Source organism: Poecilia formosa, unplaced genomic scaffold (genome assembly GCF_000485575.1).
Source record: "Poecilia formosa unplaced genomic scaffold, Poecilia_formosa-5.1.2 Scaffold19, whole genome shotgun sequence".
In the NCBI taxonomy this organism is placed as follows: Eukaryota; Metazoa; Chordata; class Actinopteri; order Cyprinodontiformes; family Poeciliidae; genus Poecilia; species Poecilia formosa.
Genome location: NW_006799958.1, coordinates 182480 through 208319, shown reverse-complemented (window position 1 = coordinate 208319; position 25840 = coordinate 182480). Strand labels below are relative to the sequence as shown.

At 43.7% G+C, this 25840-nt stretch overlaps 1 protein-coding gene across 8 annotated transcripts in view; it reads left to right on the top strand.

Annotated features, from left to right (window-relative positions):
* Positions 1 to 25840, top strand: part of LOC103134722 (cyclic AMP receptor-like protein A) — a 75442-nt gene that overhangs the window by 36425 nt on the left and 13177 nt on the right. For 7 of the 8 annotated variants that reach the window (XM_007547118.2, XM_007547121.2, XM_007547115.2 and 4 more), the window contains 2 exons: positions 3014 to 3096; positions 22159 to 22306. In XM_007547118.2, coding sequence (XP_007547180.1) covers positions 3014 to 3096; positions 22159 to 22306 — 231 coding nt within the window. The remainder of the gene's footprint in view (positions 1 to 3013; positions 3097 to 22158; positions 22307 to 25840) is intronic. The other variant, XM_007547122.2, reaches the window with a different exon arrangement.

Genomic DNA, 25840 nt, shown 5'->3' with positions numbered 1-25840 from the left:
GATACATTCTCTCAGTTTAAACTTTTGATCTGTGATTTGTGCCCTATTGTGAATAAAATATTAGATGTTGGCATCTCCACATTGCATTCAGTTTTTATTCACAATTAGTTTAATGTCCCAACTATTTTGGAATCCGGTTTGTATATTTATGCCTACAATGACTTCTCGTGTCTTCTCCCAGTTTTGCCACTGCCCGGTTAGCATCTTGATGACTTTAGCTGTCATCAAGGAAAAGGAAAAATATTTCTTTTTTCCATGTTTTCCCATATTGTCATAATTTTTTCTATGAAAAAAAAAATACAATTTTATTATATATAATAAAATTGTATTTTTTTTCAATAACATCCTTCTTTTTGTAGAATTGCGGAAGTTGGTGTTAAATGGGTTCAGATCAATGTTACCTAAAATGTAAAAGTTGCAGGCAGGAGTTTTCAAGAATGCGTGGCATGCTCTAACCCACGTCACATAAATACGACTAATCCCTTTAGTGGTTATTCATGAGTAGTCGAAGCAACGTTGCCCTATTAAAAAAAAAAAAAAGTCTGAATATTTTAAGAGTTTCCCAGTGAAAAGCCGAATCGGATTGTACCTTCAGTAAACCCGACGCGGTTATTTTTAGAGGCAGCTTGTTGTGAGGCGAGCGTCAGCCAAGGCGATGGGGTGAGTGCTGTGGGTGGCGGCGGTGGGGAGGGGAGGGGCGGCTCGCGATAACTGTCTGTAATCTAGTGAGTGTCATTAACGTTGGGAGCGCTGCGCCCGCGCCGCATAATTACGGTTTCATTCCCCCTCTGCCTCCCGAGCTGTGCAAGGGGCCTCTGACACCGGAGGACTGTGATTAAAAACACGAGGCACTTCACCCGCACTCTTCCTCCTCCTCCTCCTCCTCCTGCCAGTCTACATCCTGTTCTGTTGCTCGCTGAAATTCTTCCTTGTTGGAGATTACCTGGCTTGATCCGGTCTTTAGAGCGTTTTGTTTTTCCAGGTTTTTTTTTTTTTTCTTTTTTCTTTGCGTCCTTCCCTTTATCCCGCGGTGTGAGTCATGCAATGACACATGAAGTTAGGACGACAATAGGCAGATCTTACCATGACCACTGATGCCAGAGAGTCCCATAATAACAGACACTAATAGGGCTAAAACTAGCGTCTGCCTTCGGGTCGTGCTGTTACAGACAGTGATGCAGAAATACGACCAACTTCCTCTCCGTTGATCGTAAGCAGCCGACGTTTGCGCGCACGCACACACACGTACATAACATAAAATACCACCAGATTTTCATTTGAATTGTTTAAAAATGCCTGCGTTAAAGCTTGCACGCCTCAGGGTCTTTCTGGTGAGTAATTAATTTCCAGCATGTGGGGGTAGAGACCGGAGCTCGTGGGCCTGCCTCCTGGCTCCGAGCGTCGGGGTGTGTGTGTGTGTGTGTGTGTGTGTGTGTTTGTGCGCGCGCGAGACCGCGCGCGCGTCTCTGTCTCTCTGTGTGTTACAGAGAAAAATAAAAGGGAGGGAGACTTTGCGCTGCCTCGGATGCTGCGTCCTAGCCTGGAGGAGGAGGAGGGGGGGGAAGGGAGGGAAAAAAAAAAAAAAAAAAAAACAGCACAGCGCAGAAAATCGATCCAGGGGCCGCTCTTTTCAGCCTCTTCCGGATGCGAGAGTCCTCCTCTCCCGGGAATTAGATAACGGCTTGTAAAAGCTCTCCAGCACCGAGCTCTTTCCACCCTCCTCGACTTTTAGCTGCTGCTGCATCTTTCTGTCTTCCTGCCTGTTTCGTCCGCAATATTGCCTTCGCCTCCCCTCCTTCGCACAACTGCAAAGTATTAGCCTCTGGTTTAATTGGAATCCTCGTTTCTTTCTCATAACTTGTGTGGATATTGTGTATTATCTGCAGCTTAATATTTTATTAGTTTCTAATTGGCCTTTGTTGCCTGCCTCTGTGCTGTGATTTGCCCGTTAAGGCGCTAACTACGGGTACTTGTGTGATTATCAGCCTCCTCACGAAGGTATTGTTTTTTTTGGGGGGGGTTTTTGGGGGGGGTTTCACATCGCAACCACAAACCTCGGTGTACATAATTACGATCTGGAAGGAAAAAAAAAAGATAGATGATTTTTAAAGAATTAAAAAAAAAAGGTGATCTAAAGAGTGTGGCCTTGGTGTGTGTTAATGCTTTTGTAGAACCGCTTTTGGCTGCAGGTCTGTACCAGAACTCTACATTCACAAAACATTTGTTTTACAGAATCGGTCAAGCCAGGTCGGTTTGGATGTGGGTGTTCTGTGAATAGTATTTTCAAGTAGTTTTCTACTTTGACTGGACCATTTCTAATAAGCTTCGATTTAAACCTTTCCATCGAACTTCCTGCTACAAGGTGACCTTTCAAACATTTGTCCAGTCTTCCCGGCCTCCATCATATATCCTTTGAGTATTGCCCTGAATTAAATTACATCTACGTCTCCATGAACTGAGCATTGTGCTCGTTCCTGCTTCCACGTTTCCTGTTCAAGAAAATGACCCCCAGAGCCTGATGCTCTCAGGTAGCCTAGTAGTTTTAACTTTGGTCTTATGTCATTCCACATGTATGTTGTGTTCCCTGCTTGGGGTAAACTCTACACAAAATTTCTTTTATTTACTAGTGTTATTTTTAGTACTTTAAACCTTTCCACAACCGTTTTCCTGACCTGTCTGCTGTGCTTCTTGGTCTTCATGATGCCGTTTGTTCTCTAACAAACCTTTGACGAACGTCACACAGTGGATTTAGATCGAGACCAAGTTACACAGTAGCGGGCTTTGTCCTCCATACAGGTGATTTATGAACGCAATTTGTTGCACTGGATTTCATTTAGGGATGTTAGAGGAAAGGGGGTTTGAAATCAAATGCATGCCAGCATTTTCACATTTTTATTTGTGAAAAAAAAGAGGAAAAAAAATCAAGGTTTAGAGGTTGGGAACTCTTTTGCAAAAAGCGTTGCAGTGTTTCTCTACTCAGTTGACGTTAACCACGGTTTCATTTCTCCCCCAGGTTTCCTTGGCCGCGGAGATCAAGCCGCTCAAGTGGTATCCGTCCGTTTACCTGCTGGTGTCCACCTTCCCGCTGGTTAACAGGTAGCCGCTCGGCCTCACCTGGCCGCCATATAAACCCTGTTGTTTGATTCGCTTTGTTCCCCTCATCCTATCTCCTCCTCCACCGCCTTAGCATATCTCATCCTTTGTTCTCCCTTATCTGAACTCTCACAAAGACTTTGCCGTACAGCACTATAAAGGAAGTTGTCGTGTGTGTGTGTGTGTGTGTGTGTGTGTGTGTGTGTGTGTGTGTGTGTGTGTGAGAGAGAGGATTAAAGCATTTTATTGCCTTTTTTATAAAACGGGAGTTTCATCAGCTGGGGTTCAGCAGGAGGAGGTCCGGTAAATGATAACCCCCCCTCTTCCCCATCCTTCCGTTATCACTCTTTCACCCGCTTCCCTTCCCGTCCTCCAGCTCTCCCTCCCCACCTTCCCTCACCAAGCCGGTGTGATTGACAGGTCAGGGTTACTAAGTGATTAGCTGTAGCGGCTCTGCTTGTCGCCACCGCCATGTAGGCGGAGACACAGGTCAATTACAGGGTCAACGTCTTTCAAAGGCTCCGGCTCAAACACTGCCCCCCCTTCCCCCTAACTACGCGCACCCTCCCTCTTTCGCCCCCTTTACCCTTCCTCTCTCTCCGTTCACCTCTCCATCTATTCCACTCGTTCCTCCTCCTCCTCCCTGGCTGTTGGCTGATGAAGATGACAAACGGCATCCTGTGTTAACCTCCCTGCTCTCCTTCCTCTCTCCCTCTTTTACGCTCTAAAAGTCTGTTATAGCCCCCATATTTTTACTCCTCCTCGCTCGGGCTTTCCATCTTTCTGCCTCTATGTTTTTATGTCACCACCACCACCACAACAGCCGCCGCCACCTCCTTCCTTCTCCTCCTGCACTTTTCCACACAAAGCCCCTCTCTCCCTCTCCTGAGCAAATACGCTCTCACTCGGCTCCGCTCTGCCTTCCTCCAGAGAATGAACGAGGGGAAAACAGGAATGAATTGCTCTCTCGTCGTCGTCATCCTCCTCCTCCTCCTCCTCCCCTGGTTCAGCAGCAGCAGCGGTGGCAGCAGCAGCGCTGGCTGTATATATCTCCGGCTCCTATTAATTTGTTAGCCCCCCTCCCCTCCTCCTCCCTGGCCCTCTTCTCTTCCCCCCCTTCGTCTCCCCGGCTCATATCCTCTTCCACCTCCTCGCCTCTTTTCCACCGTCTCTCCCTCCCTTTCCTTCCCTCCCCTCGGCTGAGTGCCGGAGTGTGTAAAGTGTTTGTCACGGTGCCGTGCCGATGTCGCTGTGCTCTCGCTTCCGCGCCGCCTCGGCTTCGCGTGTGTTGTGCTGCGCGTGCGCGTAAAGTGGGTGGCTGGTTTTCTGTGTCGAGGCGAATGTGCTGTCGCTGCTTGTTGCTGCGGAGCGCACGGCGTGTTTGTCCGCTTCGACTCGAGAGAGTGTGTGTGCGCCGCTTATTTTCCCCGCTGCTTGTGTCTGCCTGCGAGCTCTCCTCCACGCTCGCGCGTGCGTGTGTGTGTGTGTGTGTGTGTGCGTCTGAGTGAGGGATTATTTCTATCTGAGCTCCAAAGCCTCCTAAACAGGGCTTAGAGAGACGGCCCAGGGCAGCAGCAGCTAAAGCCGGCGGGTAGAGCAGAGCTCTCTCTTTCTCGCTCTGCTCTGCGCCCCCTGTCTCAATGCCATTTCTGCCTGCCCTGATCCATCGGCAGGCACTCCCACACACACACACACACGCTCTTGTTTTGGCCCTCATCTGCTGCCACACTCGCAAACACACACATACACAGTCAGACGCCACACGCAATTTTAATCTGTTCCAAATGCTCACTGGTAAATGTGTTAATTCGACACCAGCTGTTGCGAATTGAAATGGGAAAGCGCTCCTGCTTTTTTTTTTCTTTTTTTTCCCCTCACACACGCACATGCATGGACGAGCCATTATACATCATTTTACCATCCACATCTCTCTCTCCCTCTCTCTCTCGCTCTTTCTCCTCTCTCGCACTCACTTGCCCTCATTTGGCAACGCAAAAGTAGCACCAGACACCCACATCTTCTCACTTCTGCCTCCTTCTTATCCTCCCCTTTCTCCTTCGGCGTCTTTCTCCTGCTCTCTCTTGCTCTCCAGCCTGGCTCTGGCTCGGCTTCTTTCTCTCTCTCGATCCGTGTGTGTGTGTGTGTACGCGTGTGTGTGTGGTAGCACTGCCCGGGCACGACTAGAGTTTTCACAGTCTGCTTCTCACATCGCCTCCCCTGTGTGCTTTACGGTGTGGGTGTGTGTTTGTTTACAAGGCTTGTCTAGATTCCTACTGTGCGTGCTTGTACGCTTGTTTGCATAAATAAGCCCTCTCCTCGGAACCTGGCTGCTGATTTCAGAGCGGCGTGGCGGCTCCGTGTGCAGCTCCTAGTCTTCTGCGAGGAGTTTCCGCTCCGTCTGTGGCGTGCCGAGGCCCAGTTGAGGTTCTCTGTGGGATAAACTTTAAGAAAAGTAGCACGCTTTCACGGAATTTACTCAAAGAGTTCAAACAAAATGTAGAACATGGAGCTGCAGTTCTGGGAACGAGTTTTTACCCCTTTACAGAGTTTGTCTGTTTTTACTTTTTTTTTTTTTTTGTCGCTCTAAACATGTTTCGGATCGTCGAACTAATTTCAGTATGAAACGGAGACAACCTGAGTAAAAACTAAATGCAGTTTTTAAACTAATCAAGTGAAATAAGATACACAAACCAACCTGGTCTTGAGTGAAAATGCAACTACCCCTTAAATCTCAGCCACTTGAATTAAGCATTAGCAATATTTGGCGACGTTGTTGTAATCACTGCAGAGGAATTTTGACCCTTTCTTCTTTGAAGAGTTACTTGAACTTTTAACTTCTAATTTTTAAGGTTATGTCACAGAGTCCCAACTTTAACTAGGTCAATCCAAGAGCATTTTGCCATTCAAAGGTGGAGTTTCAGATTAATTCATTCTATTTTACTTAGAAAGCACATCTAAAGAAATAGTGCTATAAAGCAGGGACAGATGAAACAGATAATAATGATAATAATAAATACATAGTAAGAAAAAGACTAAATTGAAATGCTAACAGGAAGTGGTGTTGCTGTTGCAATACAGGTTTTCTTAATATCATTTATCCTCAATTTAAATAAAAGACAAAATCTGCTGTTCAGCTACTCATAGGTCTGGTCTGATTAAAAAAAAAAACAAACATTGGAACCCTGAAGTTGCATTCTCTCTTCTCTTCTAAACTAGATATCTTACTGGTTAAAAAAGAAAAAAGATCTTGGGATGCAAATATCTCAGTTAAATCGATTAGTTTTGATCATTGGGTCACAAACATTCAGATTGGATTCTTAATGTGAGACTGAAGACACTTTGTCAAGTCTAAATCGAAAGCAAAGGAAGAAGCAAACATCAGACTTTCTGTGTGTAGGCAGGTGCAGAAGCCAGCCTGCTCACTTGAGGGAAATTTTGCATCATTCTTCTGCACACTTAAAATTCGTCATGTAAAAAAAAAAAAAAAAAAAAAAAAAAAAAAACCCAGAAGCGTTCAGTTCAGTCAAAGGTCTGAAAAAAAAAAACACAGCCACATTTGACTTTGATGTTTCATCTCTTTCAGCCAGCTGATTGGCAGTGCAACATTTTAAAAGCGTACCTTTTTAGAACCTCGTTTAAAGCTTCATACTAGTAACTGACCTGGACCTCGCCTAAACAACCACTCTCTTGTGAACGAGCAGGAATAAAGCCCTGGCTCCCCATCCGCCGCCTGCTTTTCCTCCTTTTTTCTGAGGGCTTGTCTTCTAGTCTTTCTCTGATGTTGTTGTTTTTTTGTTGTTGTTTTTTTTTCTGTCTGAGCTCAATGCCTTTGAGCAATCAGAGTTACGTGCCCAAAGGAGGGTGCTTCAGCGTGGATAAATTGGCCCTGGCGGCAGAGCTTGAACCGGTGATGCGTCTCTAACCTTGAGTTCACCCTGTCACCCCAGGAGGTAGCTTGCATCCTCCTAGTTATTCTTGGTTTCCCTCGATGCTGCCTGTGGGTTTCGTGGTGTCTGTAGACCTATACGTGTTTGCAGGGGATTTTTTTTTTTTTTGGTATGGGCTGCCTACAGCGTCAAAGCCTAGGCCCCCCCCCCCCCTTCCTTTCTGCCTTTCTCTAGAGGAGATCTGATTTCCCTGCTCCAGGCGAGCAGCGAGTACAAGACAAAGTGTGCGTTCATCTGTGTGTGCTTCGACGCGCGCCGCACGCTCGTGGGTTCGCGTGCACGAACAATCCGGGCCAGGCAGACCTTCCACATCCCCGTTCTGCGCTTTGAAAAACGAGGGAGGAAATCTCAGAGCAGCAGTTATTATTCATCCCTCAAAGAGAACGGGGAAGGGTGGGAGGCGGAGGAAGAGGAGGGGGGTGGCGAGGAATGGATGGAGGGAGGAAGAAAGAAAGAGAGAGCCAAAGAGGAGGGCTGAAGAAGGGGTGTGTGTGTGTGGGATACATTAACTCTTATCTCACTGTATTTGGCGTTCTGCATCCCAGGATGAGCTCCCTCTCTCTTTCTCTCGTTCCTGTCCTGCGTTCCTTCCTTTCGACAGTCCCTTCCTTCCGTTGCTTGCCTCTGCGCCTCGGAGTGTCTCGCATTCAGAGCGGCTGGATGTGTGCTCGCGCCTCTGTGTCTGTGTAGGCTGGTGTGTGGTTTGCTCTGCCTACCCTACTGTCTTTTTGTGGTGTTTTCTCAGCTTCAGCAAGTAAACGGAAGCTGAAAGGCAAAACGCAGGGTTCGCGCTCGCATCTTTGAGAATGTCGGGGCTCTCTGGGTTTTATTGCTTTGAAATTGCAGTTACAGATTTGGGCAAATTTTGTTGACGACCCTTCTAAAAATGTGTAAAAAAAAAAAAGCCTCTCCAACAGCAGCACCTTTACATGATAGTGAAACTTACAGATAAATCCAACCTTTAAGTCGTCTGCGTTTATTCAGTGGAAACATCCCACATTAAAACACTAATTTTTTACAAAATTCCTCTTCTTTGTACCCCTCCTGTTAACACTTTATTGTGTAAACCCCCCGAAGCCAAGAGAATAGCAAGTATTCTTCGCTTTAAACCTTTCTCTGGGCCGAAGCGTGCAGAGAGAGGGATATTTGACCAATCCTGGATATACCCTTTCTTGATCAGCCAGAGTCCTGGTTAATAACCATGGAAGCGCATTGATTTTCATCATTTTTGTTTCGTTTTGGATCGTTATTCTGCTCAAAAACATAAATCATAACATATTTTCAGTCTTGTATTAAAGGCCACCAAATTTTTATTCATGATTCTTTATACTTACGGTTCCCAGACCCTCATCATCACAGATCCCCCACGATACTTAATGGTATGCATGAGGTTTCTTATGGCCTTTTCTGAAGCACCAATGTCCATGCTCTAAATCAATGTGGTCAGGAACGGCTCCGCTTTGTCAGTGTTCCGATAATCTGTGCTAGCTTGTCAGATTTTGCGGTGGAGAGTCAAGTTAGTCAGCAGTAAGGGTTCAACTGAATGAAGGCCTTACCAGGTCCTCAGGTGTCCCAAATCAACACACCCCTTCTTAAGACGGTGTCCTAAAGTGATCCCCAAAACAAGATCTTTCCACTCCCTTTAAATTTTACTTCACCTGGTATCCCAGTGGGTGACTTCTACACTGTTCAAACAGCAAAACATGAAATTATGTTGTTGAAAACTGATTGACCAAATGCACAGAAGGATGAATCTTGTGGAGATTGATACACAATTAGACAAACATTCCTCTCTTACAATCATGGCAACAATAGACCAACCAAAAGGAGTGCGACAATAAAAAACAATCCATTATTTACAAAATTATCTCACACAAAAAACATAGCAGCCAATAATTAGAAGCAGACAAGAAACGTTGTCGCTACAACACAAATGGTCACACACCGAAGGTGGTCCAACATTACCGTACATTAAAAAGGGCAGCTAAATATTCAAAAACCAGCAAAATATGGAGAGATCACTATCCAGTACCACATTCAAAATCATTGCTTCTACACAAGCAACACCAAAAGTGGGCTGACCTCTTCCCAACACTGAAAGCCTCATCACAGACACAAGACACTCTTCATATTGGCACATTAACAAACACATGGTGTATAATTCACAGCTTTGCATCTTAAATTTTACCACGACTTTAAAGGACGGTCAAAAATAATTTCTTTGTCAAACTGCAACATGGACCCTATTTGCATGATTCCTTTCGAATTCAGTTGCAAATACTCAGAAAGTAACTAAAGCCAAGAGAATTCCCACAAACTGCCTCACAAGATCTGACTGAAGCTCATCCTTGGTCTTAAGAGGTCAGGTATTAATCACCATGCTTAACTTTGTAAGCTTGAAAGGTAAAAAAAAAAAAAAAAAAAATGCATGTTGTCTTTTACAATATTTTATTGCTTCAAAACAAACATTTTATTTTTCCAGGTTTTTATGTACAGGACAGTTTAAAAGAAGCCATTTTGTTTCAAACATATTTAAAAAATGTTAACTATAAATTAATTGTGCTTTGGTGGAAGGATGATTCATCATTACAGTATGTAGGCGACAAACTATCGTAGTCTTATCCAAACGTCCACTGTGGGTTTTTAAGCAAAATTTGCCGCTGACCAGGCCAGTCTGCCTCTCCTTGCTCATCTTTTCACTTGCATTTTCGACTCTGCATTGCTGACCACAGTACAAGGCCATGCTGCTGTTTAACCCCTACGGGAGAAACGCTTTTATAATGCGATTAATGTGCATTGTGTAACATTAAAGTGTTAAACTTTTTTGATTAATCACATGCATTAATGTTAACATCCCTAATAAATATTTATTTATTTATAGATTTTACACATATATAAAATCTTGAATAATCCAGGCCAGAGTTTTTTTTCATACTGATCTTAATATGGTCACATGCTTAAAAACAGGGAAATAACCCTTCAGCATGTCTTAAAACTCAATTAGGCACATGTTTTATGCTTAAGTATCCACAACGTTATTAAAACTGGAAAATTCTGGACTTTCAGGAACCCTGAATTTAGTCAAATGAAAGGTCTAATTAAGGGGTTTCCAGCAAAATCAGGCGTTAATGTGGTTGTATTCTGCAGCAGTTGGAATATTAAAACACCCCGCTGATCATCAGGTTGGATATTTCCATTATTTTCTTATTAACACACATTCTGTAAATCCAAGTGTGTGGTGTCGCCTGTCATGCTCTTTAAGCAGCCAGCTGCACCAAGCCGCACACGGCTGTGGGGCCCAGCTGATATTTGGCGGATATGTGACAACACCTCCTGCGTGCGCCTGAGCGAACGCACTTGTATATTAAATCTCAGGCAGCGCGATCGCTCCACAATCCGTCTTCAGACGGACGGGTGACCTGCAGGCAGCACTGTGTGAGGTGCACACACACACACGCACACACACTGAGACTGGGCTGGGGGGAAGATGCAGGCTGCAATTTAAATGTATTTGCGAGCATGCGGGCCATTTTTGCGCCAAAACCAATAACCAAAAACTGTAAACAAATGTAGATTTGTATTTAAATTGAAGCATTTAAGCTGGGATTGGTCATATGTTTCAAACTGATAACTTGAATTGGACTGTTTTGTATTTTTTTTTTTTTTGTGAAACACCATTTGTGTCCGTTGAGCCTGATGCCTTAAACTACATGTCAAAATCGATAAATAAAAATTGAAATAAAAAAACAAAAGCATTTAAACTGTAATTTGACCAATAGTTAGAAAATTAGTGTAAATTAAAACATGCGCAGACGTGCATAAGGCAGCGGCATTTGTATACTTGCACGTAAATTCAAAATTAGATGGTTTAAAAAAAAAAAAAAAAACCTTCCCCACACACGCATTCACAACCAAACACAAACAGGCGCGCACCCGCCCAGCTCCCCCTCCTTCTGCTCTTTCAGGCACGTCTTTAAATATTCATCACTCTGGCTGCTCTGAGAGTGCCGTAAACGCTGCCTCACACTCCAGGGAATCGCTAAAGCCTACTCTATCATCTGCTCTCCCTCCCCACCCTCTGTCTCTCTCTCTCTGACACACACACACACACACGCATACACTCACTTTTAGCCGCAGCCGCTCACAAGGATAAACCCATGTGCGGAAACACTCGAAGGCACCGTCGGTGGCGTCAGCAGGCGCACGGCCGCATGCACGAAACAGTGAGACGCTTTCTCAGAGGCCGACGACGGACAGATTTTGTGCTTGTGCGAACGAGTGTGTTTACTGGCTCCCAGTGCCGCGAGTTGAGCGGTGTTGTGTTCCAGGAAACAGGATGTCTCTTTGTTTGGGTTTTATTCTGGTGGTGAGCGCTGGCTGCTTTCGTCCCCCAGGGTCTCCGTGTGCTTCCATCCGCCGTCGCTGTGCGTCTGTGCCCATGCAGGTGTGCCTGTTGGCGTGTTTCTGCCTCATTTTTTAAATTATTTTTTTCTAAACAATCTGCGAAATGTTCACACGTGACACTGTCGAGAAGTAGAAATGCACAAAGTGCCTTTTTTGTGGGTCTGTCTGGAAAGGGATTCACGCCCTCGGTTGTTACCCCCATGCTGACCTCATGATCAAAGTGTGACCAAAGTAAATTATATGGTTTATTTAGATGTCATTTCACTTGACATAAGGAAGTTTCTCTTGTCCAGGATTGAAGCAGTTTAGTGATTTTTTTTTCACACTTTTTGGGTGGCTGATCACATGCTCTTATTTAACAAAGAGTAGCTTGTCTTGAGGGGCCAGCAGACAACAACTGAACCATCAAAAGAGAGGCATGAACTAGATGATCAAATTATTTACAGTCGCAACTTTGGGTTTAACGCTTATTAAAAGCTGATAACTCGTAGAAGCGGAGCTGTAACTTGTTTATTTCGGGATGTTGGTCTTGTTTTATGTTGTTTTGCAAATCAGTTCTTTTCTGTCTGAGTAATTTGCCTTTAGCGTGCCATTAAGGCTTTTTGATGTGTTTAGCTGACAGCCGGATAATGGGCAAAAAACAGCCTTTGGTTAAGAGGAGTCGGATGAGAAGTTGCACGTTGAGTGAAAACTGGCAAAAACTGACCCAAAGAACGAATGTGAGCAATACTTCATTAATACACAAATATAACAATTTATCTCTCTATGAATAGCAGGGTTACAGTGTGTGAGTACTTAAGTTTTAACGTCTTATTGCACTGCACAATACGTTATATCCAAATCCACCCTAAATTGCTGCAGAAATGTTAAAACTCAGCCAGCTGACAAACAGTGTGATACCCTACTACATGGCACCCCCGCTGGACCACGACCTGCAAAAAGCTGAGATTCACAAAAACTTGAGACCCCCTCCAAAAACGCTTATAACTGATTATTTTACCAGTTCATACACCAAGCATACCTTTAATACGCATTGATGCGCACAGTGGAAACCGTCTTGGCACAACCGCAGAAGCTAACATCCTGATTTCCACTCTAGGGAGTACAGCCAGTCGGCGCCAAGAAAAATGAATGGTCCTCCTGGATTGGCTGCTTTGCAAATGCCAGCCAATAGTGTGTCAAGTAGCATTGCATCTAGGTATTTCAGCTTCCAAAGTACGTCTTCGTTGAAAAAATTTAGATACGCTTTATGAAAAAAAAATCTGCACATAGGCGAATTTTCCGCAAATAAATTGTAGATGTGTTCCACAGAAGAAGCAGCGAATAGATGAGACGATGAATACTGAACCACAAATAGGTGGCGGTCCATTGTACAGGATTTGTAAAACGTTTACATACGTTGAGGAGTAGCCTCCATATATGGGAGCGCCTTGGTTTATCACCTCAACACCTAGCAACCCAAATCATCATATAAACATGATGCAACAAGAGGCTGAACATGTCTTTTTATGCATTGCCTATATTTTGCTATATTTAAGTAAGCCGTTGTTGCTTGCGGGAAAGGCTAGTGACTTTGCTGAAAAAGAAAAAATTATGTTAGAAAAATATCAAACTAAAAGCACTCTGGTTGAATCACCTGCTGTCCTTTGGCATGGCTTACCTTTTTAAAGTTGCTTTTCTTTCTTTGTTTTCATGTGTAAAATGCAGAATGTTGCACGTACAAACGCATTTGCACTACATGTTCGTATTTAAACTGAGATTTGGCGATAATTTTTAAAAACTCTTTCTAAAGTTTATGTCTTGGGGATGAAGATAGCCGACGATTCATCAGAACAGTGAGTAAGAGCTCATGTACCCAAGCCCACTATTTCCTTATCTTTATTAGAAACGCAGTCGTATAGCTAATGTATTGACTTTCACCATGTTCTAGTAATGTTTTCCTGAAACTTGTAATAGAAACTGAAAAAGGTATAAGATCAAGAGAAAAATGGAAAATGGGTTCACAGAAAATATGAGCCACACCAGAAGAATCTGTAGCCTAGCATAGCTTTAGCCATGCTTAACGTTGCCATCTTTTGAATTACGATGTTCTTGTCGCTATTTCGCCCTGCTGGTACCTCATTGGTATCACAGCATTTTTGCGCTTGCAAGAAGCGCTGATGCTTTGGTGTAGAAATTTTTGAATATGCGTCTTGGAGTGTAGTGGGGCGTTCGTGGTGGTTTGTGATTGGTCATTTGTTTCCTTATGTCAGTGCCTGTTGACAATTAATCTTATGCTATGAAAAAGCCTTTTGCTTTTTACATTTTAATTAGGTATGCACCGATGTGACAGTTCCACCAATGTGATATTAATATGGTAGATAACCAATATTTACAGATGGTAAATATTTTTCCCTACCCTTTCAACACCAAAAAAAAAAACTACTGACATTTTTAGCAACAAGAACTGCCTTGTTGCTGAAATGTGCTATGCAAATAAACTTGATTGATTGCATCTCTGCTTCATTTAACACTACCCAAACGAATGCCACATGACCAAACCTTTCTCCCCCTTAAATATACACAAACAGCAATAATATGGAAATAAATACCGGTTATTAATATCAGCACATTTTTACTTGTCGGGCCGTTACCTATATTTTAAAAAAAAACAAAAAAACAGACTAACGTCAGCCAAACCAGATGTTAATGCTGATATATCGTGCTTCCCTACTTTTAAGTGGTTTAAGTTATAATGCATTTGTGGGTTTAGCAGCAGAACTACATATGTAGCTTGCATCTACGTATCTCATCTTGTTCGGTCGAGTTTATGGAGTGCATGAAGAAGTCTGGAAGAAACGTGCTTATTGGCAATTAAAAAAATAAACTTCTTTAACAGAAAGGAGCCTCAGTGATGTGTGAAAGTATCATTCACTCTCACAACAGCCTGTCACCCGTTCTCCATCCTGGTTGCCAGCTTGATCACACACCACTGTGGGATGGTAGCCCCATTCCTCCACCAGCATGTACCACAGTTCACCCAAAGTCACCCGAAGTCAAATAACGGAGGCCATCTCTGTGAAATCTTGCTCTGTCGGTGCAATCGACATCCTGAAGGAGTGGAGACATGGGACTGCAGGTTACGGAATCTAATCTTGTTATCTCTCTGCAGTGAGATTCTCTTTAATGATGCCAAGCCATTTTATTCCCAGCGAGTTGCAGCGCCACATCGTCATCACTGCCTACACCGAAAGCTGTTTGAAATTGGCAGAGAGGATTTGGCAAGTTTGTCATGGGTGGAAGGCATAGTCAACCCTGCTGCCCACAGATGCAGCTTCCTTATAAATGAAGCACCTTATAAGGTGAGAGAAACAGAGTCTCCAACATGTGTGATTTGTTGTAGCAAGTTGCAAAATCTGTTTAAAGGCTTTAGCCTTTAGGTTAATTTGCCGTTTTGTTTCAGAACTCAAACCTCTAACTTTTGTGTCCGACAGGTTTTATTAGAGGCTGTGTCTCGCCTATAGCTTAGACAGGAACCAGTAACGTTTGTCACCAGTATCCCTTGTACTTGGAGAAAAGTTCAGAGAGGCCGTCAGCAGAATAACTGCAGACAGCACGAGGGGCTCTCTGTTGGAAAATGAGGAAGTAAAAGGCAGTCAGTCTCGAGAGGAGGAAGTGCAATCGAGTTCAGGATGACTGCTCTGTCTGGCTGCCCTTCCACGCTTCGGGAAGGAGTTGTCCTCCGAGCCGATCAAGTGCCGTTCGCCCGCCGCTCCGAGGATGTTCGGCACAACAATTAGAGGCAGGCGAAAAGGTGAACTCTGTCAGAGAGGGGGAGAGGGGAGGCAAATTGATGGCTTGGGTAGTGGTACGGACTGAATGGCAGGGTGGGATATTGGAGGAGATCGGGAGAGGTGGCAAATGAGGGATTTAGCGCAGACTCTGGAGGGCGCCGAGAGACGGGTTCAAAGAGTGACTGACAGCATGATAGATGGAGGCTCTGAATAAGTGAGCGAGGCGCGGAGATGCCGCGCGAGTGCTAATGATTGACTGCGCCCGTACAGTCGGTGGCGGGCCGTCGCTACGGAGAGCGGCGTAGCGCTCCTGCGTGTTTATGATCCCTGCATGTGTGTGTTTATTATGGTTGACCATTTGCTCCTGATATTGTATACACAATATCATCCCTGTTGCGAAAGCCGCCCGACTCCGGCACGCACGCAAGCCTTGTCAGGCCTTGGACGCACACACATACGCACACACACACACACACACATACACACACACATGCACAGCAGGCTCAGCCAGGCATCGCCCGCAGCCACACTCTCCTTCCCACCGCTGCCTCCCTCATTCATCTTTCATTAGCCTGACTCACACAGGAGAAACAGCCTGCCTCACCCCCCTCCTTCACCGCACGCCTCCACCCTTCTCATCTAACCTCTTTGCCTTTCTTTCCCCGTCTTGTTTTATCCCCGGTTTTCCCGCTTGTTTGTCTTGCAGCCTCCTATTTTGGAAATCCGTCTTCCTTTGCTCAACCTCACCCCTTCACCTCTTAGCCTTGCTCCTACTCATTTTCACTTCTTCATCACGCTCCCTTCTTCTTTCCTGTGCCGTGCTGTTTTCTCTGACACTCTTCTCCCCCTCTCTCCGCTCCCTCCCTCTCTCTCTCTTTCTCTCTCCCTCGCCTGCTCTCTTTCTTCCTTTCATTTTGCTCTCCGTCTCTCCCTCGATGGAGGGGAAAAGGCTCTTCGCCTCTAATTGCGGCTGTTCCGTTGCCATGGCGCGTGTTGCTCAGCGCTGCGAGGTGCTGTCTGAGTGGTGTGTGTATGTGTGTGTGCGCACGGCAGGCAGATGATTGCTTGCTGCCAGCTCTCGTTTCCCGGACGCCGATCGTGTTTCTTTGCGGCAGCAGGGAAAAAAAAGAGAGAGAGAGAGAGCGGGGGAGAGAGAGACGCCAGAAATAGCCCCCCTTCACACAGACCCAGTCACTCTCCTCGCTGCGCTGTCAGATACTCACACATGCGGAGGGACGCACACACACACACACACACACACACACGCACACACGCACAGCGTTTCCTCTCTTTTCTGATATTTTCCATGCATGCGATCCAGGTTATGCTGTGTGCAGACACCTCCTAGCACACATACATACACACACACACACACACATGCACACTAACACACACGCACTCTAACACACACACACACACACCCAGGCGTTAATGCGTGTTTAGTTCTGTTTGCACACGTCCAACTTCCTCTGCCTGACGATGAGTGTGAGTGTGTGTGTGCTTCCTTCGTCTCTCCGGAGGTTCTGTGGGGACTCTGATTTATTTCACCTTTAATGGGAAGTGAAATGAATGTGAGCAGCAGCTGGTCTGGTCCTCGGAGATACCGCGGTACGCTAACCCAGAAAACAAGCAGCGTTGCTCTGAAATGGCCCTCACTCTGACAAGCGGCAACACACGCCACTCTACGCTCCATTGGCTGCACTGTTGGTTTTATTTAAAGCCGTGCGCAGACACTCCGTTAACACCCCTTACCCGGAACGACGGAAAAGCCGTGGGCTCTCTTTTAACAGGTGTATCTCCCATCTCTGCCCATCCAACTTTTCGGGTTTGCTTTCTCCACTCACAACTTTTTATAAGGGGAGTTGTTGGGAGGTAAATGGAGACAGATTAATAGCAAATAAACCTTGAAACCTCGACGCTGTAAAAGAGGATAAGGGAGGATTATAAGCAGATTTGTGGACGAATCGCTCTAATCATCTGCTGTTCTGTTCTCCCGCAGTTGTCGAAAGGTTTTAAGGGAAAGAGGAGGGAGAAGAAGAAGAAAAGCTTCTTCTTGCTAAGCTTAGTTTTACAGTTGGAGTGTCTCTTATTTTTGATTTGAAAAGAATATACTAAGCTTTTTAGACTCCCCGCACTTCATCAGATTGCTCTATAGATGTTGTCGGCAAAGTTGCAGAGCCCAAAATCCTCAATAAATAGTGCTTGTGTTTTGCAGAGAAGACCTTGGGCTTGAGCTAACTCAAGTGCATTACTTCACTTAACATTTCAATGAGACCTTTTGGTATAATGCGTCTCTGTTGGTTTGGCTAACATGCTTTAAATAATGGAAAAACATGGTATGACAACATTACCAACAAGTTGGCAACATTTAGGTTTGATCTTGTGTTGGAAATATTCATCCACCTCACTCTCAAAATAAATGCAGTTATGAGGATTGTTGTCTGTAACACACTTCAGAAGAACTTGCAGATTTAATTCTGGACTGTGGTAGATTATTTATATAACTTTTATAACTTCGATGTTCTTCCAGGGAAGCCATTTTTTGTTCATCTGGATGTGCTTGGAGTGCTTTCTCTACTGAAATATGAATTCCTTTCTTCCCAAAACTGGAAATGTTCACAATTTCATTCACTTTTGAGGAAAAACACCAGTTGCAGCTGAATAAAAGGAACCCCAGACTATGACGCTGCCACTAACATGTTTCTCTGAATGTGTGGTTGTTTTTAATTTGTGCCAATTTGTGCCAAATGTTTTTGGAGTTGTGGACCAAAAGTCCAACACATTCAAGATTTTGACATTCTTTTCCTGGTAGAATACTCTAACAGGAGATGTCTTCATCTCTTCATGTGGATTTTTTTTTCTACCCTTGCCCTGACTCATTCTTTTAAACTAAGAGATTGCTTTATTCCTTTGGATCCTGTGACTTTAGCTGAAGTTTTGTAGTGTATGGAAAGTTGTACTTGGATAGCTGAATAGGAGATTCTTTAGTCGCATGGTAGTTTAGCAACCAGGTTGTTAAACCTTCTTTCTGGCCCAAAACAGATGTGTTTTTCATCTAAAATGTGCAGTAAATGTCACTGCATATTTTAGGTAAGCTTTCAAAAATATTTATTTTTATCTCATTTTATCAGGGGTGTTTACACTTTGTAAACTGCCATATGTCGCATCCATGTGTTGCCTAATCATAATAATTTGAAGTTTTTGTCGTTCTGTGAACTTTGAGACTCACAAACAAATGAACTGCAAATTAAAACGTAAAAACTAGGCGCGGTTTCATGACGTTTGTGGAAAAAACGTTTACACGGCTGTGCTTTTGTCCTGTGCACTCATTCCTTTTCATGTTAAAAACGCTTCTGACTAAATGTCCTGACAGGCGAGAGCTTCTGCCACCTATAAGTACAGAATATTACACACTGATAAAAGCTCTGCGGAGGCTCCCTTGATGTGACAAGAGAAGCTCTTTTCAGAGGAAAACTCAGAAATGCCCTCTTCAGTAACTTGCCATGTTTTGTACGCATATTATTGTGAATATTATAAATATTGGCAGATTTGCAATTTGCTTATTTCAACTTTTGTGTGGAATAATTGCATTCTCTACAATTTTTAAAAATTATTTTCACAATTAACAGTGAGGTTTAATATCTCATCCTTCCATATTTTGTCTTATCTGCGCCATTGGTGAAAGTAAAGGTTGATCTATTTGCTGAATTGCACTGCGATGTTGCCAATATTGCATCTCGAGAGAATGATGGCGTTAACATTAGACTAGTTTTTATTGCTTCAAGTCTCTCAGGATAGACTTGACTTGGGATTTCAGATATTAAGTGAAATATTTTAATTTGGTTAATTATTTGAATAAGCCGTTGAGGTTTGAACCCCTCAGAAACACACATGCGCACAGTTCCACACATGCACAATGCACACACTGTACACTCCCACACAGAAAAAAAAGAATAAGTGTAAGCCATTCACACATTTAATAATGTGTTTATTTTGTCCATTACTCATGCAGTGCTAATTATTGTAGCTCAGAATATGGCAGTATAACAACAAACTGTTTCTTAGTTTTGGGGAAAAAAAACACACAAAAAAAAAACGATGTCATATGAAGTGATGGGCAGCACCAGGAGTTTTACCTTAATTTAGGGGAAGGAACGCATAAATGACCTGAAGTTCATCAGAGCTAATTTTGGCAAATGTCAAGGTGAGTGACTCTTTGTCAGTATAGACTGTTATTTTATAGTCACAGTCTATGATAAAGATTTAAGTAGGTAAAAATTTAAGTAATGTTATTAATGGTCATTGCTGCAACATTTGAGTAACAACAAATTATGTTACTTTTGCAGCACTGACATGCAAGGTCAGATATGCAATAGTATGAGGCTATTGTATTAGGAGGTTAGCAATGATGTAGCACAATTGAAGTGACTAAAGTTGCTAGATTTCTTAAATTTAATATTGGGAGTAATCGTTGTTCAAATGTCCAGTGCCCTTTTGTTTCCAGAAACATATTTTGGATTTTCTTTCATAGGTTGAGTTTAAGTCCTGATGATGGGTTTCTATTCTTGTTTTTACCCTTTGAATAATTGAAAGGATGGATATTGAAGAGGTGTTGGTCATTTCACCCCTTTGTCTCGAACTTTTGTAGATTTAGTCATGCAAAAACCGTTTGCTGTTGGGTATTTTGCAGTCTCAAACTGTACCCAGTTTCACACCGGCTTTGACAACCACAGACGTAAAGAGTCCGTTTTCGATTCCATTTCTCTACAATACATCAAGCCTCTATCCTCATCATGCTCATCGCTGTATCACTCTGTCCAATATTACAATTGCAAAGGACAGTTTTGATGCTATACTGCCAAGCCTATAGTATTTCAAGTGGCACACAATAATGCGGTGTATGCAAATAAAGATCTGGTCAGTTCGGATGGACTCTTGCTGCACCCAGTGACGAAACCTGACAAACATTAGGTTGGCGCAAAGGCTTGGAAAGTGGTGAAGAAATCATGGTGATGGAAAACAGAGGAGTGTGGAAAATGCGGGTTAATTGCATCCGATATTTCTTGACATGCAGCATGATTTCCTAATGTAATGCAGCTGTATCATCTTCGTAGTATACTGTAAGGAGACGTGTTTTTATGACTCCGGTAAATCACATCTATCAGCTGTGGGTCCTTCTCTGTTATTCTGGCTTGAGCTGGGGCTTTATTCTGTCACATTTCATCATAATCAACTGGCCCAGACAAAAATCAGAACCAAATTCGATGGGGTGTGACTCAAAAGTTTTCAGAAAATAAAATACTATCAAATTAAATAATTAGTGAGATTTGATCAATTTTGTTTTTGTCCATAGTTCTGGAAAGAACTCGTTTAGAAAGAAGAATAAACATGAGAGCAACGGTATAAACGTGCACTGGTATAAAACAGAAGAAGGGAACAGAATGAAATGACAATTCATCGGTGGGAAATGTGCCTTCCAGCCAAGTCTGAAGTTGTGTTGCAATGAATGATACTGCTGCAGGAAACGTTTTGGACGGAGTGTGGGCTCAAAACTTGGTGTGCGCACGTTGTGTTTTGTAGCTTTGCTGATGTAATTGCAGCTGCGAGGACTCGTTGTTTGTTCGTGCTCATGTGGTGCTGGTTCCAGAGATGTCACAATGTTGGCAACACGGTTATGATATGATTCATGGGGAGGATAGTTGAAACACAACAATGGTGTTATTGCCAAAGATTTCACAGACACACACACACACACACACGCACACACATAAAAAAAAAAAAATCATTATCACAGAAAAAGGAAACAGATCTTCTTTTCTGGCTGTCAGCCAGTCGAGATGAGTGACTGCAGAGTCTCACGTAACACCTTGTAACCACAATACAACAGTGTTGCTTTTCTGTCAAATGTTTGGTTTGGTGTCTTCCTTCCCCGGCGGGGACGCAGGCGGTCTGAGGATAACTTCCCCGACCCCAGAGGTCAACAGCTGTGGCCACTTAGATCCGGGTGTACACCCAACCTCCAAACAACGCCGCATGCAGGAAATGCCATGAGTCGCACACGGTTTGATTCTCCGGCTAATAGATCAATAAAAGACATTAGTGGCAGGCTAACCCAGCAAGCAGTGCTAATACAGGGTTAATCCAGGGTTAATGGCTGAGCAGCATTGTTCGCGGAGACGGCTATTAGTTCTCCGCAGCATCTCACAATAATGCTCCCCCCGCCCCCCATCTTGTCGTACCCCGTCTTCGCAGGGACAGAAGCACAACTAAAATGTTGGGTGGTGGGGGGCAGGCGGGGAAACGTACGCGATCCTCGTCTTTGAAAAAAACAACAAAAAAAACACACATATCGACGGTTAAACACGAGCAGGCAGGGGAGACGGAGTGTTTGCAGAGGATAGGTCAAGAAATTAGCGTGTGGTAATGAGAGGAGATGCATCGTTGAAACTGTGGTCTGGAGAGGTGGAAACGGAGCTGAGAGAAAGTGGTGAGAAAGAGAGGAAGCGAGTCGAGCGCTACACATCTCCCCGTCCTTGTAAAGTGCTGCGTGCTGTCGGAGCAGCAGCCAAGAATGTGTCAGCCCAGCCGTCTCACGCTGCCTAATGGGCTCTTAAACGCTGATATAAAGCTCGCTCGCTCTTTCACCCTCCCCTTTTCCCTCTCTTGCTCCTTCTTTTTCTGCCTCCGCCACTTGCTCTCATTACCTCTCGTTCTCACCCTGTCCCTCACTCTGTCACTCACTTGTCCTCTGCCTCGCTTTCTGTTGCTCTATCAGCCTCTTGCTCTTTTTTTTTTCCTCATCCTGTAGCTGTCTTTCTTCTCCTTTAATTACTTCGTCCTCACCTCTTTAGCTCTCCTGCAGGTTGCTTCTTTTATTTAAAACTTTTTAACATTACAACTCAGCACTTCCCTGTGTGTCTTGTCCTGTCCTCCTCCACCAGACTCCATAATGCCTTCTACCCTGAAGAACCTTCGTTCCCTCTCACCCTTTTGCACGTCCTGTCAGCACCTCTCCATGGTTTGGCCAATGCCTTTGTTTTTGGCCTGGATAAGGAGTGGTGGAGTCTGCTGAGCCCAACTGGATTGCAGGTACAGGAACTGCACACACACACACTTGTGTAGTTTCGTTTTGTAACAACGCTTTGTTGCTGCAGAACTCAGGATGTGCACAAAGATGAGCTCTCAAAATGGAAGTCGGTCTGACTAAATGTTGGACCCCATGTTGTATATACATCACCCTTAAACTATTTCAGTCATATTTTATTTATTTTTTTTGCTATTTTGCATATAAAAATCAGAAACTTCTGCTGTGCATTTGTACTCCTCTCATACCCCTAAATCAGATCCAGTGCAAACAACTGCCCTCAGGAGCCACCTAATTAGTAACTAGGGTCCACTGTGTACTTTAATCTCAGTGTAGATCCAGCTGTTCTCAGAGGTTTGCTAGAGAACATTAGTGCCCAAACAGCATTATAAAAGAAAATGCTGCAGAAGTTTGAGAGTGGAATGGATTGTCACCTTCTTCTGGGAAAACATATGATTATAGCAACAATCATATGTTTGTCACTCAAACATATGAGTGACAATGTGTGCTAACAGTGGTTTACTTTAGCACAAGAAGTATACCACCAAGTCATGTTGACTTAAAATAAATTTGACGTCGTTGCAATTTAACACCTTGAAATTTGGGCTCTGTCTCTTTAAGAAGTTCATGGTCTTTCTGAAACTCCGCCTTAATCGTGTCATCACATCAACATTCCTCTTTCAAGCATTTAGAAACATTCGTCGTAGAACAGGACTGATGAGTAGCTCACATAATGAGCTCAGCAGATGTGCAGTTCCACCAGGTGTTTGCTAATTGCTGCTGGCTAGTCTGAAGGAGCTGAGTGGTGGAGGCATTGGAGAGAGATTAAAGGACTCCTCAAAAATACATTAAAGAATCAGAGCAACACTCCAGGTACGTTTTTGATGAGGGAATAACATTATAACATGATATAAATCGCAAAAAAGTCAATTTTACACAACACTGCTCCTTTAAGAACAAAGCAAATGGATGTGTTAAAATGGCCTATTCAAAGCCTGGACCAAAACCTAATTGAGAATTGGTGGAGATTTATGCTCATGAATGCTTTCCATCCAATGTGACTGAACTTGAGTTATTTTTGGAAAGAAGAATGGCCACAAAGTTCAATGTCAAGGTCAAGCTGCTGGAGTTGGCCTCAAAGACGTGCAACCGTAGTTACAGTGAAACATGATTCTGAAAAGGATTGGCTGAATAAAAATGGACACAATATTTGGAAAAGATTATTTTTTTAATTTCTTACATTAACAGGGTATGAACACTTGTGCAAAGACACACACCTGTAGAGATAAAGAATCACATTTGAACAACCAGGTGGAGTACACATCGGACAGGTCGTCTTTACTTTACCAAGCACGACTCCTGCACCAATCTGTGTTTCGCTTAAACAAAAAATACAAGTTAAAGGGTCACTTATACAATGCATTTTGAATGTGCATCTGCAAAGAGCCGGAACAGGTTTTCTTCAGAGCATTCCAAGAAGCTTTCCCTCCGCAGGCGCGCGGGCTGACAGACAGTATGATTACAAGGCTCCTTAATTTATTGTTTTCTGCAGGTATTCCTGAACGGCTGAAGCATATTTTGCATTTTTTGCCTTTGCAGAGACAACAACGCCAAATTGCACTTGTCGCCTTTTTAACCTTGGCGAGATTCTAAACGGTGCTTCACATGGCGCCACTCGTTCATTCATTCACACTTGTTATTCTGTTCGTGCGGCGCTTTTCTCTTTCTCCCACTCTTTACCTACTCTCACATACAAACATGCATCACATCAATGAGCGTCATTGTGAGAAATGTGGAGTTCGGTGTCTAACACAAGGTCTCTCAAACAAGAGGGTGGGGCGGGGGAGGGGGAGGATATTTGACACATTTGGAGGAGACCCAGTGTGCATGGGTAGGTGGTCCGAGTCCAGGTTCGATGGAAATCTTTTGTTTTTGTTCCTTTCTGGTGCAGTGTTGAGTTACTGATTATTTTTAATGCTGGCTTCCGCAAGCATGCGAGTGTAACTTAATCCAAAAACTTAATTTGACTTAAGTGTAAAGAGGCGAATGTGACAATGTGTACTTATCTAATCTTTTTAATTAAATGTGCAGATTTAACTCAGTACTGCAGGTCATTTCACACCTATTAATTACCGATTGCAATGTATTTATCTCCCTAATTGCTTCCGTTGCTTGTGTCTCTGATCGGTCACTTAGCTCAAGTTGCGGTAAATTGCAGTTTTCCTACCTGCCTCGGTTTGCATAGAAGCATCGCTATTCTTCGGTCCCCAAACTACTAAATAGTTTTTAGCCTGGTTTTGGCTAAAAGGTAACATACAGGTTTCATCCTGAGTTGTTAGTTTCCACATGTTGACTTGTGGCTAGAATACACAGAGCTGTACTTTGTACTGAAAACCTAAGCTGTCCTAATGCAGAGTGTAAATCAGAGAAGCAGTGTCAGTGGTGTGGTCTTATTTTCGAGAGATAATTGAAGGATAAGGAAGTGCATATATATGTAAATTATTTCAAATGGAAAACCTAACACATGTGACTGTAGATCAAAGGTCAGGGGTCATTAGTTATGAGAATTCTGCACCAAGTTTGACAGCGGTCCATCCAGCCGTTGTCAAGACACTTCAGCCATTAGTGGGACTGAATGGTGGTCTTAGCTTAATTGGAAGGAATCGCTAAAGTGGCTGAGAGGAGTAATGTCTCTGATGGAGTTGCTATTGTCGATTCTTTCCGTTTCTGTTGAACAGTTTGACTGACGTTCCGTCAGAGTAGTTACGTCGGCCGCGTACTAGCATGTGTAAAAATAAAAATGTAAACCTCTAAGTGGGGTTTGCTTTGCACCGTACCCTTGTCTTTTTCTTTTAGGGTCTCCGGTGGCTGCAGCACATGAACGCACGCTGTAGATGACAGACCACGAGACTGAAAGGCTTAATTGTTTCTTGTTTTTGCTCGTACATGCTTGAATTCCTGTAGCATATGTCCCTGCGATATGCCACAAGCGTCTACCAGGCAGGCTTCTATTGTCAGGAGAAGGAAATGGCGCACGGCGCCTTTTAGCAGTAGCTGGGTTCTACAAAGTGCTTCTCTGCATGATTTTCATTCATTCTTTCACACGTTCCTTCCCACAGTGCTCCTTTCTGGTTTGTGCCGGGATTTTTTATTTATTTATCTTTTTCCCTCCTTTCTTTCGTACGTTGATGAACACATTGTGAGAAACCCAGAGTTCGGTGTCTGCCCGGTGTCTCGTCAACACCCAGAGAGGCAGAGGGACTCAACAGCAGAGCCTCCTATAGCCGGTCTCTACTCTACCGCCCAAGTGGAAAGCACTTTACGTTGCCTTCAAACCTCTATTTTGAGACTGTTGTTGAATACTGAGATTATTAGTGTTGACTAGTTTTAGCTATAAGCTCTTTAGGGCTCTGTAAATTAGGCCTATGTAATCAGGTGGTCTGCTCAGCGCCTGACTCTTTGCGAGGCTTAACCACTTAATGTTAATAACCGGAAAATTTTACAAAAGCATTCCTGCTGGGTTATTTCTGACCAAGGTT